We start from the raw sequence: 17,355 nt of genomic DNA, 5'->3' as shown, positions 1-17,355 counted from the left end.
CTTAAATTTCTTATGTACAAGACACAATCTGAAATTGCATTGATACACATCCGAATATCATTTTTCTTCTGAAGAATATTAAATAATAACTCAGTTTTATTAAATATTTCTTGGAAAGTCAAGAGAAGAAAAACAAAATTGAAATCACGTAGGTTGTTTATAAATCCTTGTGCTTCCCTTGCTGAATTACCGTTTGAATCCAGGAAATCTGTTATTTCATTGAAAGCTTCGATTAATTTTACCCTTTTTGTGTGCACTACAGAAATGAGTTTGGTATTAGAATTCCACCTGACATCACTGCTTGTAGGCATACGTTGTTCCACAATTCTGTCGAGAATAGCAGTACGCTTTGAGGACCGATTAAAAAAGGCAGGTATTCCATGAAGTGTCGAGAAAAAAATGTTCACAGACTTAATTTTAGAACAACTCTGTTGTAAAACTAAATTCAATCTGTGTGCAAAACAGTGAGTAAATAAAGCTTGTGGAGCAAGCTCATTAACTTTAGCTTTCAAGCCATTCAACTCACCCGCCATAACACTTGCGCCATCATAGGTTTGAGCCACTAACTTACTTTGAACATCGTATTTCTGAAGAACATTACACAGTACATTACACAAGCCTTCAGCATTTCTGCTTTCACTAACATCATGGAAACCAAGGAAAAACTCTTGAATATCACCTTCTGTGTCAACTAGCCTAACAGTGATAGAACACTGAGATGTTTCAGTGATGTCAGTCGTCTCGTCAACAATACAGGCAAAGAAAGGGGCCTCATTAATTCTTTTTCCAATGAAATCTTGTATTTCTTCTTCAATGCACTCAATGAGTTCATTCTGAATTGTTTTCGATGCCCCTCTAAAGTATCCCATATTCTCCCAATGTTTTTTTAATGCCACATCCCTACTTAGAACTAGAAGAAATATAGTTTTAAAATTTCCAGGATTTAGAGAGCATTCCTTTTCATCATGGCCTCTGAACGCGATTTCTTGTGCAGCCAGAGTACACGTGACATCAATTAAAATTTTGTAAATTTCCCTGTTGAGTTTTACTTCTTCATGGTATTTAATTTTTAACAGTCTATTCTGTTCGCTCAACATTTCCGATATATTAAGGGTTTGTTTACAGAGTCCTTCAAATGCCACGTAACAATTCAAGTGGTCTCTACTTGAGCTATGCCTAACTACAGCCCTAGACAAGTTTTTCATGTCACTGTAGCCTTCATATGACCAGACGCCTTTGTTATTACTTAAAAGTATACATGGCCAACAAAACAGATTCTCCTTCGTACTGCTACCACATAGCCACTTGTGTTGATCGTACCACGAGGATTTAAATGTTCTGGTCTTACCTTTATCATTTTGAAGAAATGAAAATTTCGGAGTAGGTCTACCTTGCTGTAGTATAATTCTTCTGTCGATTTCATTTCGTCGTGAAAAGGGAACCTCCAACAGTGAAACCACAATATCACTCACATCCATTGCTATAAGCTCACTGCATCAAACTGAAGCGAGGAGCCTAAGCCAAAACCAACTCCTTTCATGGCGTCTTTTTGGTATGAAGCGCGTGAACAAGACAGCTTCTGTCATGGTTTCCAGGAGCTGAGTTCTGCTTTGCCTACCTACTCCCAACTATTAGAACGCAAGGTCGCTAGATGTCATTGTAGTACAGTAACTTCCGTGCTTGTGCTCTGTGTATTCCACCCCATAGTGCTACCTGCAGCGCTTCCTGTTGCTAGCAGCACAAATTACATGTTCCTCCCTAAGACTAGAAACGCGGTCAGTTTGAATATTGCCATCTCAGCTCATGAGAGCGGAGATAACACATTTTGTGTTGTCTCTGACAAAATATTTAGGGAGGCCAGGCCTCCCTTGCCTCCCCTGAAAATCCGCCGCTGGGAAATTGCTGTAAAGTACTCAAAAAACAGTTGAACTTTGCACCACGAACATTTCAGAAAATTAAGTTTCTCACAATGAGGTTTAGAGCAGTTCTGTACATTAACATGAAAACAGAATTCTACAGTAGTATTTATGAGGTTTGTTGTCAAGATACCCGGCTTCATGCCAGCCATAAGTTATTTAAATATATTCATATTCTAGGAGATGAAAACTGATTACGTGTTAAGAACTGCGATTTTATCACACTATCTCTGTGATGCAATATAATATTCGTGCCATGTAACAAAACACTATCAGAGAACTTCCGAATTAATTTTTCCAAGCTCTAAAGCCATCTAAACGTCAAGAGGCTGAACAATCGAAGGTTGTGTGCTTTGGAACTGTTAACACTTCCACCATTTTACCTTCTGGAGGTATTCTCTCTATAGCCTGTCTACCTTGGTAACTGGGCCACGAGTCTACACTGACTATGATCACTGACGGATGGAAACAACTTGAAGAGGCGAGTTTTCATAAGCTTCCCTGATTTGAGGGCAATGCATAAACATTTGGGGCCTTAAATATTTTCTTCTTCACGATGGCAACGGAGATGAGACTTATATATCTGTCAAACTATTATTTTGACAAAATCATATTTCGAAGGCTAGGCCTTCTCCAGATGTAAAATTTATAAGGAGATTTCTTATTTCAAATGGAACGTGTTGAAGGAAAATCGTTGTGAAAATCCATTATCACTTGGTGAGCCTTCCTTGTTAGTAGTTTATTGTTATAATTAATAGTAATAGCAATCGTAATTGTAATATTATTCAATAGTAATCATCATAGCAATAATAATAATAATAATAATAATAATAATAATAATCATAAACTAACAAATTTACCTTTCAATGATAACAAATTAATGTTTTTTAGTAAAATTACTTTGATCATTACATATACCTTTATGGAGGACAGTATTCTACTGCATATTATGCAATACATACTCTGAATTATTTTAGTGTTATACAAGTTGTTAACACAGAAAACAGTTAATGAATTTTAAAAAATCAGTTGAAAAAAACATCTACAGAATCTGAAAAAAAAGCAAAATAGGGATCGATGTTATCTGGGCTAAAGGGACATGATCTGTTGGAGCTGTTGCTACCATATGTTTGGTCTGCTCCAACAGACCACGGCCCTTTAGCCCGGATAACATCGATCCTCATGACGCCAGCCATGAAAACCTACATTCCAAAAAAAAAAAAAGCAAAATACCGACAACATAGTCCTTATAAGTTACTGTTTTATTTTATCTTTTGAGATTGCTCAGGCTCTCGTAAGGCATGCACGGCCATGCCTAAAACAATTCATTGACAGGGAAGTCGTTGAAACTTCTGTGGTGAAAGTAGCTGGAAAAATGTTTGGAATACTTACACGATTTTACAAGAATTAAACAGTCCAAGCATAGCATTGTCAGAAGTTTCATTTTTTTCAGATTGAGTCTATTTCAAAAACTTGGAAAGTGATTTGGTTCTCAATTTTTCAGCTCGAATTAATATCAGTGCAAAATAATACATTTTTTAAATTAAAATTAAAACTTCACGGAATTTACGAAAGATTAAACATTTTCAATCATATTTTCTCAAAAGTAACTAAAGTGCACTTACACCCATTTGCTTCTAACATCCTCAATTGTTTTGATTTTTACGGTACAGAAGAAATGATACGAAGAGACCGGCACTGTAAATCACATCTCTTGGCATTAGAAGGAAGTTTCGAAGCACTTTCGGTTCGCAAACCAGTAAATGCCCATCCATGCTCTAGACATTACACATTGCCATCTGAGAGTGTTGGCAAAGGAACAACTATAGTGAGCCAGAGTAATGTGTACTTAAACCGTTTTACCACAAGTTTGGTCCACAGTAAAATACTAACTCTTACTTCATTTGAATTGTAGGTAATTTTACAGAAGAACTAGACCAGGAGGAATAATTTTTTTCTTTTATAATTGCTTATTACGAATAATATACAATACTAAGCACATGATTTTACTTTCCAGCACCCAGTACTTTCCACAAAATAACCTAGAACTATTAACACTATTAACCTATTGTACGTAGTAATGAATGGATGAATCATTGCCATAATGGCATGTGCTAATGAGATATGTAATTTAACTAGGTAATTAAGTTTGCTCAAGAGGTCCAGGTGCAAATTTCTGGACAGTGGATGTTTGGAGGCCTGGATAGGGTGACCAGATTCACATCGATAAAAAAGAGGGCACAAAGCTTCAAAAACGAGGACACCGTTCGAAAATATATATATATATACTTAGATTTAGGCTTAGGCCTATATTATACTTTAATCTACGTCAATAGCTATTTTATTACAAAATAGCCTATTTACAGTACAGATTTAGGCTTATATTATACTTAAAAGTATGTTAATATCTATTTTATTACAAATTAATTATGACAAAACTTAATAATAGCTACAAATGAAAGTCAAGGGAACTATAATTATTAAAGAGGACAGAAAATATCTTTTTAGATTTACATTCGCACCTCGATCTTTCGATTTACTATACTTGTTTTTTTGAAAGATGGGACACGACAGTTAAGCGGCGAGCTTGGAACTACAGTGCTATGTTGCCAATATGGACTACCATGCTGCCAGCTGATGGAAGCTAGCAATTGAAGTTAAGATGGCTGACATTAAAATATTCATTGACAATTGACGCAAAAGTAAGACAACAATACAAAATCGACAGAGAATCAAACACGAAATGTACCAATGCTAACACTGTGTGTACAATAAATGTCGCCAAGAGAGCTATTAAGCATTTGCCACGTGAGAACGTAAGTTTGCCAACTCAACCGTTGTTACCATAGCAACAGGCCTACCATGCTATGTGGCATTCAGTTGTTTTTCCAATCGCAACGCTCCTGTCATGTCCCATCTTTCAAAAAAATAAGTATAGCTACCTGTGAGCAATGACCATAACAAGGGAGAGCAAAGAGAGTTATGATCATTGGCAAAGGGTATATTCTCTTGATGCTGCTGACATCTACAGGCAAGTTACTTGAAAAAAGCGTCAAATCAGATAATTTCACAATATCAGGCATACAAGTTACGAAAAGGAGGACATTTCTTGATTTTTTTTAAATCTGCCCGGACCCCAGACAAAGGCCTAAAAAGGAGGACATGTCCAGACAAAAGAGGACGTCTGGTCACCCTAGGCCTGGACCACACTAACAAGAAAGCATTTTTAGTGCCAGTGGAGATAGGGATTATTGATGAAGGCGGTAGTATATCAACATAATAAACATTCGTGTTTAACATTTAAATGGTGACATCTAATGTGGACAATATGGCGGGAATAAATTTATTTTTTACTATGTACAACAAGTGAAGAGCTCTAGGTTATTTTCTGGAAAGTAAAACCACGTACTTAGTACTCTATACTATTCATAGTACAGAATTGTTAAAGAAAGAATGATGTCTCCTTTGGTCTAGTTCTTCTGCAGAATTACCATATTTAATTTGTTTTCTTTCGTACAACCATGGCTCACTATAGGACAGCCTTATCAGCAAAAAATATATGTGTGAAATAAAAGAGACATCCTATTTCTTCATGAAATTCCCTTTCTCTTTAGAGTTTATGACACTATATGTGACCCGTTGTGCGAAAAGGGACCTAAAGTCGTGAAAGGAAATTTTACAGGAGAACAAAATAACGAATTTGCGGTGTAAAAACTGCATTTCTATGTTTTGACATCTTGCGCTACCTGTACACTTTTTTTTTACATACTAAACTAGGATGTAGTTTTACACAGTGCTTCTTAAATACCTAAATCTTTCTTACAGTTGCTAAGAAAACAAATGAAAACTTTAATTGCATTTTTCTCGAAAAGTACATAATATAATATCAATATTCAATAAGTGATATATTAAAAACTATAACACCTAGAACCATGAATTTTGTTTTAAATGTTCAGTATTTCATCCTCTTTTTGAAACCACAAAGAACAAAAATGTGAAAAATCCGACTTTAGGTTCCATTTCCTGCAACTAGTCACTTATATTGATTCATTTATTTCATTCATTCATAGTTTTCTGTCCAAAGGCAGGTCTTTCACTGCAAACTCAGCATTCTCCAATCTTTCCTATTTTCACTCATCATGCCATGTTTGCACTTTTTCTTGGGAAAGATAATGCAGTAGCTTCCCGTTGCTTTCTGCACACTATTCTCTCTTTCGCATCTTAGAAGATCCCAGGGAGGCCCAGGATGGAATTGAAGAGGTGGATTTAACTAATTAGGCCATCTGGGCTTCACCGAAATTCACCGCAAGGGTTAAATATCAGTCCTAACACTATTGATAATGGCATAATAAGTGTTCTAAAATAAATCATTAATAACAGCAAAGTTATGCACAATAACAATGACAAACAATGGATTATTCCCCCAAACTGGAATGACATAAACATACCGCATGTGTAATACTGTCTCCTGTTAGAGTAACAATACACTTGAGTTCTGGTGGTGCTGTCAACACAAACTTGTCCTGTTTTAGTGGGCCATCATTCCCACACAAGGGCACAGGAAACCGGCGGACACATTCCTGCAGAAACAAAGAAATCGAAAATTAGCAACTAACACACAATGTGCTGAGATTTTACATCTCTGAAGTTTTGGGAGTCCACTGTCAGGGAAATACAGAAAGACTTGAAGAGTAACCTACTTTTTTGCCTGGCTACACAAACAATTGGGCTCTCTTGCATTTGTTTCTATACAGCTTTGGCCAGTTTTCTACTAATATGGTTAGTAATTTAGAAGCAAGTCACATTAATTTCACTTTTGGAAAAAAAATGTGAACTATACTGATTGCTGCCTCAAGAAGATCATGCGATGCCATCACAGTTAAGGTGGAACACTGCAAAGCCAGAAGGTCGCGGGTTCGATTTCCGATGTGGTTATGTATTTTCCCCATTGATATAATCACTATGGCCCTGAAGTTGAATTTCCTTGGGATGTGAAGGAGGACACATAGGACTGACATCCCTACTGTCATTAATGCTGAATGCCACACACTGAACTGATTTGGCCTGTTAACGGGACTGACTCACGGTAGGTACCTCACTGTCTCAAGGATAATGTTGCAATATATCACTTTTCTGAAAATTTTTTGGACACTGTTGCAACATATTACATTCCAGGTCCTTATGAAGAAACATGTATTATATTATGTTACATAGGCTATTACTACAATGAAATTAAAGTGACATGTTTTTTATTTTATCACTGAGTGTAATTTCAACATACGGATTTACTGCAATGGAGTTAGATTTTTCCCTTTCTTTCACTAAAGACTTTATTCAGAAACTGTATTTCGGAAGTACTTACAATTGTCTAAGAATGTCACTATTCCACCCAAAACCCTCTGTCCCACGCTATCCCGTAATGTCTTTGTTGGGGGAGTCCTTGCTGTTCACCTTCCTTTGGTACTGGTAACGCTATTGTAAAGATTTACCTATTTATGTAGGCCTATTACAATTATCTTATTCATGCTTAAAATTCTCTTGCATTAAGTCAAGTGTGTTCGAAGAGACTATCATTCATGTAAAAGAAAAACACAAAAAGTGTATTTTCAGGGTGAGACATACATAATAGTGTGGTGAGTTTCCCAGTTAAAATACTGGGGGCACCAATAAAAAGTTCAAGTTAATTAATTTCATAGGTCTACCTTAAATGTTTGCAGAAGTACTTGCTTAAATGACATGCGAGGAATTCAAGAAAATTAAGTTTAAAAAAACAGGTATACCGTACAAAATGGTCAATCTCAATATTAAAAGCACATGTAGGCTAACTAAAATCAGTTTAAATTTATTTTAATAATCTGTAACTTTACATACCAGTAAAATAGTGTGAAGCTGATTCAAAACTGCATGAACCTCTTCATGCAAGACCCATTCAAATTCCGTTTGCTGTAAAAAGAGAAAAATATAACAACATTATTACAGGTAAGAACGTCACTCAGAATGACAAACACAAACATAACCTAAACTGTAGTGTTACAATTCATCTAGACTCAATTAATTCGTTCTGAACTGCAGTGTTACTTGCAAGAAATGTCACTGTACATCATATTCGTGCATACAGAAATAACCCAAACACAATTTCAACATAGAGCAATTGTGAATTATTCATACACTCAAATAAACTTACCAAATTAGCAGCTTCCTCTTTCTCCGTGTCCGCCATTTTAACAAGTTACACACGAGAAAGTTTGATTGATTCGACTCCTTGGGCAAACCATGTTCAACACACTTCAGGGTATAATGGGCTATGTCGACTGCAATGCGTATTAAACTCTGCAGTCATTTACATTTAATTATGCTCTTTATAAGAGCGCAGTTATTAAAAAATACTTCAACCATCATAATAGTACAGTATAATATACAACGCTACGTGTGGGATAAGTGCATTATAACAAAATAAAGGAAAAGTTTGAAAAAACGAGACCCAGTGGAGATTTTTTCTACTTAAGTTCTTGAACAAGTAGCGTGCTATACTATTCTTTGCATTCTCTCCTACATTTTAAATATTTTCTCCATCCTTGATATTGTTCTGTCCTCTGTGTTAGCCTTCAATAACACCCCTTAAAAATTAAATTTGTTTACGCTGAGTGAGTTGAACCATCGTTTACATTTACAATATCCTTGGAAAAGAGTCGCTTTCCTTTTGGTGAAATATTTACAAATGACGTACCGGTAAATAAAATAGTGGTCTGAAAAAATCTGTTTACGTTATAATTATCTTTTTATACAGCAGATGTTTCTCGACTTTTCTATCAAAATATTTTTGTGACATAGACCCCACAAAATGATGACTACTCATTTTTACCCTCAAACAGAATACAGATACCGGTATAAAAATATAACTTATTTGTCTCAGAGCACCCTGTTAGCCATGGATATTTCTTATACCACGAAAATTAAACATTTCTATTTTGTCTTTCTCCATCCGGTACTTTAATATGCAAATGTAGTGTCGATCTCCTAGCTTTGTAAGCATATTTTGTTTCATACGTCCAACTAAAACGGTTTCCCTTTCAATTCTACAAATAAATAATAATGACCTCAATGTTCTCTCAGTGTGAGCCATTTTACACTAAATTAATACGTAACACACACATACACGCATGCACTTTTGATTAAACTAACGCTCAACAACACAGCCCATTTATAGAACACCAATATAGCGCGACGTATTATTGTGACGTTAAGGCTAGCCTAATTTAGCACGGAGATTACCTCCTCCCCGGTCCCGTCAAGCTTACGAGTCAAGGTCGTAGCCACTTCTTTAGAGGCTTATGGCCACAAGCCTCGCCTCGTACTGAACTTTCGGATCCTGGAATGGCTGCCAAGAGTGAACTTAATATGTGGAAGATCGGAGTTAAACCAAGTCATACATCGTTATTACGATCTTATAGCCCTAATATTACTAGGTATAACAACTCAAATTTTTTGGGTAGGCTAAGCCTCAAAAGCCTCTTAAGAGCTTCGCCACTCGTACTGTACCTACACTAATCTCCTCTAAAACAGAAACTGAGTAGTCTGTGGTTCAAAACAACTACAATATTTGGATAATAAGTTAAGGTTATCAGATTTTTTTCACATTTCCGGGGGCAGATATCGAAATATAAAAATACTTTTAATTATCTGTTAGTTTTCCGTTCACTTATATTGTTTTTACGGAATTTAAAGAACTAAAATACTGCAACAGGCTAAACTACTTTTTTTTTTTCAGAAGAGTGTATTTTTTAAGCAGGTCTTCTCTAGGTCCCAGTTATTCAGCAAAATCCTGACAGGAGATGTTGAAATTGGTTAAGATAGCAAACATGCCATTAACAATTTCTAAGCTCATTATGGATTATCACGTTCATTGAAGAAATTCTCTCCACTGAAGCATTACTTCCAGGACACAGAGATAATTCAATCAACTTCTGGACTTGTTCACAGGAAATAGTTTTCTCACAAAAAAATCCACTCCACTTTAAGCAATGAATAGGATTTTCTTCATTCCACTTTGCCATTTTCTCTGATGTCACATATTTCTTCAAGCAAGAAATTTCATCAAATAAATATTGTCTTCATCCAGGTCAAGTTCGTCTACGAGTACATTTACTTTGAAGAAAAATAATGGACTGTCTTTTCAAATTTTTCTCTTTCTAGAGGAGGTCTCAGCATACATGTGGAAGATAATACATCTTGTGGATGAATAACCGAGGCAGTGGGATAGAAGAGAATTCATGAGAAACACTAAGAATTTTGTTGTGAAATAAGAGCCACTTCTTCTAAAGATGCCCAAAAATTGCTTAATTGAGGTGGGATAAAAGTATGTTCTTTCCTGGAGCTCAGTTTTTTTTATTTGAATATTCGACTGCAGTTACGTCATCACTTTCAGTTTTGATTATGGCGTCCTTACTGATCGACAGAGAAAAGAATGATCTCGTGGAATAAGAGACCTGTAATCGCAGCTTCCTGCTAAGCGGGAAGGATCAACGTACCTACTGTTGAATAGCTAAATAACGCGTACAGTTAACACACTATTCATAACATTGCATGGTGTATTGCAACTCAAGAACGCATGTGGTACTTTTAACGGTTTTTACTTATATGATAGAACAGCCATTTTCAACTGGTGTGCCGTGGCACATGCCGCGAATGATCCTCTGGTGTACCGCGAGAAAATGAATATAGTAGAAGTTGTCGTATAAATTGGAAGAATAAAAGTGAAAAAGTGAGTCCACTAGAGACAACGTTCAGCCTGTGCGCACAACTCAATATTCGGTAAACACATTCCCTCCTAAAACCCTCAAAATTCCCTCCTTGTTCGGAACCACTGGTGTAGATTATATAGGCCTAAATGTGTCGCAGGATTTTAAATTACATCTTTAGTGTGCCACAAGTTGAAAAAGATTGAAAAACGCTGCATAGCGGCGCCCATGTACAGTGCAACGATATGGAGGTATTGAGAAAGCACGAAAGACTAAACAGCTTTCCCTTTTTATCTTAGAGAGGGGATTCATTAGTTTGCCTATCAGTAAATAACAGGTAAAAATAAATTCATGAAAAAAGTGACAGGAAACTCAAATGATTCCTGTAATTACGTGAAACGTTCATGCTCTCGGCTGGATGTTATGATATTTATATTTTTAAGGCGTTGGTTATTATTTGTGACGTCAGATGTTCAAATTTTCGTAAATTTTGACACTCGAACATAAATGTCTCACGCTGATTCGTTGGTAAGAAAGTGACAACTGAATAATGTGATGTGACGTCAGATGTTGAAATTTTCGTAACATTTTATTCATTTGACACTTGAACATAAATGTCTCACGCTGATCCGTTGCTAAAAAAAAGTGACAACAGAATAATGTGATGTTACGTCAGATGTTGACATTTTCGTAACATTTTATTCATTTGACACTTGAGCATAAATGTCTCACGCTGATCCGTTAGTAAGAAAGTGACAACAGAATAATGTGATGTGACGTCAGATGTTGAAATTTTTGTAACATTTTATTCATTTGACACTTGAGCATAAATGTCTCATGCTGATCCGTTGCTAAGAAAGTGACAACAGAATAATGTGATGTGACGTCAGATGTTGAGATTTTCGTAACATTTTATTCATTTTACACTTGAACATAAATGTCTCGCGCTGATCCGTTGCTAAAAAAAGTGACAACAGAATAGTGTGATGTGACGTCAGATGTTGAAAATTTCATAATATTTTATTCATTTGACACTTGAACATAAATGTCTCACGCTGATCCGTTGCTAAGAAAGTGACAACAGAATAATGTGATGTTGAAATTTTCGTAACACTTTATTCATTTGGCACTCAAGCATAAATGTTTCAAAGTTAAAAAATGTTACTGCCGATTTTTAGTAAATCGCAAAGTTATGTTTTTTTTTAAATAAAGAATAATTTTATATTGGAATTTATTACATTTCATGTGCAATATTTTCAATTATACTGATTCGTAGATAGTGAATATAATAAAAATCTGCCCAATAGACTGTATGAAAAAATATATATACAGGACGGCATGTCGAGAACCAATATTCCGTTATTAGAGATTTTGAAAGCATGTAAAATTCTCGACGGAAACTTTTCTTCTGCTAAATCATAACAATATTATTTATCCTTCGTATAATGAGAAAACATTATTAGAAAAGTTAACGGGTTCTTAATTCCATGAATTTAGTTTTGCAAGTACATGAGGAATGTGGGATGGGGCCAGATGGAGCCAGAAGGCTATTAAAAACATAAGCGTCACTGTATTAACTACTGTTAAAACATCCACTCACGATAATTACAAAGACAGCGATGTCAGAGTAATGTGCCAAATCCGAGTCAGATTCTGAATCAATTATCTTCAACGTCATTTACGTTGTTTCCGAAACTTCTGCTCTTACTAATGTTATCTTCATTTTATTCGTTGCCAAAGAAACTAATGGTCAGAGCTTGTGGAGTAACGGTTAGCATGTCTGACAGTGAAACGGGCGGTCCCGAGTTCAAATCATGGTTGGGACAAGTTACATGGTTGAGGTTTTTCGGGGGTTTTCCCTCAACCTTTAACTTTCAGCGATGGACCTTGCACACATTTCGTTGACATTATCACCTTCATCATACTCGGATGTTAGATAATCATCGCAGTTGATAAAGCTTCGTAAAATGAATGGATAAAAACTAATTACAGCGTCTATGTACAATACTTCGTAATAGATCGACTATTGATTAGATTTTCTGTATTCGATAGATATTAGAGAAAAAACTGGAAGTATAAGGGTACAGTACATCAATTATTCATAGATTTCAAAAAGGCATATGATTCGGTTATGGGAGAAATTTTATACAATATTCTTATTGAATTTGGTATTCCCAAGAAACTAGTTCGATCAATTAAAATTTGTCTCAGCAGAGTCCATCTAGACCAAGTTCCGTCTGATGCTTTTCCAATTTACTGCGGGCTAAAGCAAGGAAATTCACTATCACCTTTACTTTTTAACTTTGCTATAGAATATGCCACTAGGAAAGTCCAGGATAACAGACAAGGTTTGGAATTGAATGGGTTACATCAGCTTCTTGTCTATGCGGATGATGTTACTATGTTAGGAGAAAATCCGTAAACTATTAGGGAAAACAAGGGAGTTTTACTTGAAGTAAGTAAAGAGATAGGTTTGGAAGTAAATTCCGAAAAGACAAAGTATATGATTAAGTCTCGGGACCAGAACACAGTACGAAACTGAAATATAAAAATTGGAAATTTATCGTTTGAAAAGGTGGAAAAATTCAAATATCTTGGAGCAACATTAACAAATATAAATGACACTCAGGAAGAAATTAAACGCAGAATAATTATGAAAAAATGCCTGTTATTATCTCACATCCGAAATGCGTAAGTCCATTTTAATTTTTTTTTCAACCTCCACTGGACAAGTACACTTAGGTCCCTGTGACATGGGGTCAGCATCGTATCGGATCTTTACACGTGACAACACAGAACATCACATTAATAACGGAAAAATGTATCCAAATAGGGTAAACGATTTTATCCAAGGAACCAATAATTTATAAACGCGAAGTAGATGTACGGATGATTGAATAAGTGACGTAATGCAGGCATTTGGGATTAAACATGCAGAGTAAGAGGAAACTTTAAAAAGAAGTTGGAGATCAAAATGTGCCAGGATCAAAAGTGTCTGGATACCTTCGTAACATGACATGTGAAAATAAATATCAGCGGAAAACAAAAGTTAAAATATACAAAACATTAGCAAGACCAATATTGACATTTGGAGTTCAAAGAATAACAATGGAGCAGAAATTGCGGGCAGCGCAAATGAATACCCTGAGAACGATTTTATTGTACCCCGTAGGAGGCACGAGTTTATAATGAGTCAGAACTCACAACATGCAAGAAGACTGTAAAGTACAGAACGTAATCAAACTTGTAAAAACATAGAAGGCAGGAATGAAATAACAACGTTAACATCGCTGGAACTACTAGAATAATTACAATTTTAACTTATAGAGTGTCAAGCGGAAATAATGAGCGTCATTAAATTATAATATATACTTTCCCATTATACAAAGACGAGTTTGTAAGTTAAAAATCGAAGTAGCGACCTATATTTTTGAAGGAGGCGCCTAAAGTTATCACTGTTGCATGATAGTATTATCGACGTGTCGAGGTAATCGATGTGAGCACAAGCGGCATAAGCAAAACAAAGAAGCAGCAGTTACGAAATGGCGGCACTTCTGTGTATAATTTCGAGCAGTGTTCCGTTGAGCGAATTTTCTGGCAAAAAGGTTTGGGAGCAAAGGATATTCATAAAGAAATATAACCCGTGTGCAGTGAGCATTGCCTGTCACGTCAAGCTTAGTGATGGATGTGATTTGAAGACCTGTGATTTTGTTGCTGGTTCCGATTATGACTCTAAACGACATTTCATACAATTTGAGAGAATGCTAAGGTATTTCTTTCACCTTCTACTGTCCCTGAGTCTGTCTGTAACAGACCGGTAGCTGTTACCTCTTATACCTGCACCCCCCAAGTTGTACACACAAGAAAATAAAATATTAAATAAAGTACATAAATGGATATAAAATACAGTGACACAGATGTTTGACAACTACATGTTTCAGTATATTTTAGTGTCGTTCTTTCAATATTTTCGACCAATAATTAATTAAATTAAGGAATGTCAGTTTGTATTATGAAGTCAGGGGGGAGTGACACAGTGCAGATTGTCCCGTTGTGTATGCTGTAGAGTAGCAACTAGCGGTGAAGAAAACATTTATCTTCTGCTGTCAGTAGGTTTATAATGTGCCAGTTGATATAAACAACAATAAAATGAAATACAAACGCTTAGTATAGATTTTCGAAATATAGATTACCGGTAAATCTTTTCAACGATAGGGATTTTCACTAAGTTCAAAGTCAATTAGTCGAACGTTAGTAAGATAGCCAGTAGCATCTTCCCCTTCACTGATGGTAAAGAGTGTGAGTAGAGGGGAAAGCCTATCAACCAAACTGAAATGGGGATTAGTTCCAAAATCACAGCGTCACAGCTCCGAGAAATCGCCGTCTCTGACCGATACGTGATTCATAGCAATAGCGACTGATGTACTGTATGTGTATGACAGCTCCAGAGTCCAGACAATAAAATTGCAAGTCGGAATATTAACTTCCAGGACAACATAATATGTGGGATCTGATTAGAGTAATTATCGTCCCACTCTAGAGGTTAACGAGGGCAACTCTGATACTGAAGCTACGTACATACACTCACTATATTCTTCTACGAGGATAGAGAATACGAAAAAAAGATTTTTATGTCGTATGAGTATAACAGGTAAGAGACAGAAACGGCAATGGAAAGTATGTATAGTGAAAATAGAGTCTGAAATAAATAGTGATAAGTAAAAAAATAGACAGGGAAGGACACAGCATTGAATAAAGGAAGATAAGTGCATGTGTAGTCCACTAAGTTTAAAATTGATGTAAGTAGTGTAAGAACGGGAATGCTGGCGCGAATACAGGAATGTGAAAGGCCAGCAGGACCCAACGGCTGAGTGGCAATATATCACATCACGTCACATTACATCATATCATATCATATCATATCATATCATATCATATCATATCATATCATATCGTCGACCTGGTTGACGAGTTAGTATAGCGGCCGCTGGCCTTCTATGCCCAAGGTTGCGGGTTCTATCCCGGGTCAGGTCGATGGCATTTAAGTGTGCTAAAATGCGACAGGCTCATGTCAGTAGATTTACTGGCATGTAAAAGAACTCCTGCGGGACAAAATTCCGGCACATCCGGCGACGCTGATATAACCTCTGCAGTTGCGAGCGTCGTTAAATAAAACATAACATTTAACATCATATAATATCATATCATATCATATCATATCATATCATATCATATCATATCATATCATATCATATCATATCATATATCATACCATACCATATCATATATTTTCTTTCTTTCGTTTGTGTTGTTTGTTTTGTTTTTTCTTATTATGTATTTTGTATATGTATCAATGTAAGCCATGTATAATTGGAAGCTTGCTTTTGTTGGTGGTGCATTTAAATAAAATAAAATATATCATATCATATCATATCATATCATATCATATCATATCATATCATATCATATCATATCATATCACATCATATCATATCATATCATATCATATCATATCATATCATATCATATCGTCGACCTGGTTGGCGAGTTAGTATAGCGGCCGCTGGCCTTCTATGCCCAAGGTTGCGGGTTCTATCCCGGGTCAGGTCGATGGCATTTAAGTATGCTAAAATGCGACAGGCTCATGTCAGTAGATTTACTGGCATGTAAAAGAACTCCTGCGGGACAAAATTCCGGCACATCCGGCGACGTTGATATAACCTCTGCAATTGCGAGCGTCGTTAAATAAAACATAACATTTAACATCATATCATATCATATCATATCATATCATATGATATCATATCATATCATATCATATCATATCATATCATATCATATCATATCATATCATATCATATCATATCATATCATATCACATCATATCATATATCATACCATACCATACCATACCATATCATATATTTTCTTTCTTTCTTTTGTGTTGTTTGTTTTGTTTTTTCTTATTATGTATGTTGTATATGTATCAATGTAAGCCATGTATAATTGGAAGCTTGCTTCTGTTGGTGGTGCATTTAAATAAAATAAAATATGTCATGTCATGTCATGTCATGTCATGTCATGTCATGTCATGTCATGTCATATCATATCATATCATATATCATATACCATACATCACATAATATAATATCATATATGATTTAAGATTTTGGGTTTATCAGCTATTCGTTTCGGGATGAGACCTGACTCTGTCAAAGTTGAGACAAGAAGATCTGCCTGTCAGTATCAGATTCACCCAGGTCATCTGTTGGACTGGAATAATAATCAATAATGAAATATAGAACGCACAATCGGCCAATGTACATACAGTACGTGTCTAAGTGCATGAATCCATCTTGGGTCCGGCTCTTGAAAAGGAAGCCAGCCAGCCAGCCAGCCTGTGCTGTCCATGATATAGTTATGCCTCTGTGATTCGGTGTCGAGACATTTGCCAACTGGGACAAGTTGCACCAGGTGAGGTTGAGAATAAGGCAGCAGGGACTGCATGCGGAGCACAACAAAAAGGTTTCCAAATGTACTGCGCAAATATTGTCTATGACCGGATTTCTGTTAAGCGCGGACCTTCTCGTGGTAGAAGAACAATCGTAAAGGAAACTTATCTTGCTGAGGAATATATGAACTTACGAGTACATTGCTACGTTCACCAAGTGAATTAAGCTATTTGAAAACATCTCCTCTTA

The 17,355-nt window shown here is 35.9% G+C and overlaps 1 protein-coding gene across 3 annotated transcripts in view; it reads right to left on the bottom strand.

Annotated features, from left to right (window-relative positions):
* Positions 1-17,355, bottom strand: part of rogdi (rogdi atypical leucine zipper) — a 70,190-nt gene that overhangs the window by 17,801 nt on the left and 35,034 nt on the right. Inside the window, exons 1-3 of one of the 3 annotated variants that reach the window (XM_069847660.1) lie at positions 16,988-17,176; positions 7,788-7,859; positions 6,365-6,496 (exon numbers count right to left, since the gene is read on the bottom strand). In XM_069847660.1, the coding sequence (XP_069703761.1) occupies positions 6,365-6,496; positions 7,788-7,859; positions 16,988-17,161 (378 nt within the window). In that variant the 5' untranslated portion in view covers positions 17,162-17,176. Of the gene's footprint in view, positions 1-6,364; positions 6,497-7,787; positions 7,860-8,100; positions 8,245-16,987; positions 17,177-17,355 lie in introns of those variants that run through there. The other 2 variants (XM_069847662.1, XM_069847661.1) reach the window with 2 other exon arrangements.

Source organism: Periplaneta americana, chromosome 15, assembly GCF_040183065.1.
Source record: "Periplaneta americana isolate PAMFEO1 chromosome 15, P.americana_PAMFEO1_priV1, whole genome shotgun sequence".
Taxonomy (NCBI): domain Eukaryota; kingdom Metazoa; phylum Arthropoda; class Insecta; order Blattodea; family Blattidae; genus Periplaneta; species Periplaneta americana.
The sequence above is the reverse complement of the archived record's forward strand: the minus strand, read 5'-3'. Positions and strand labels throughout refer to the sequence as shown.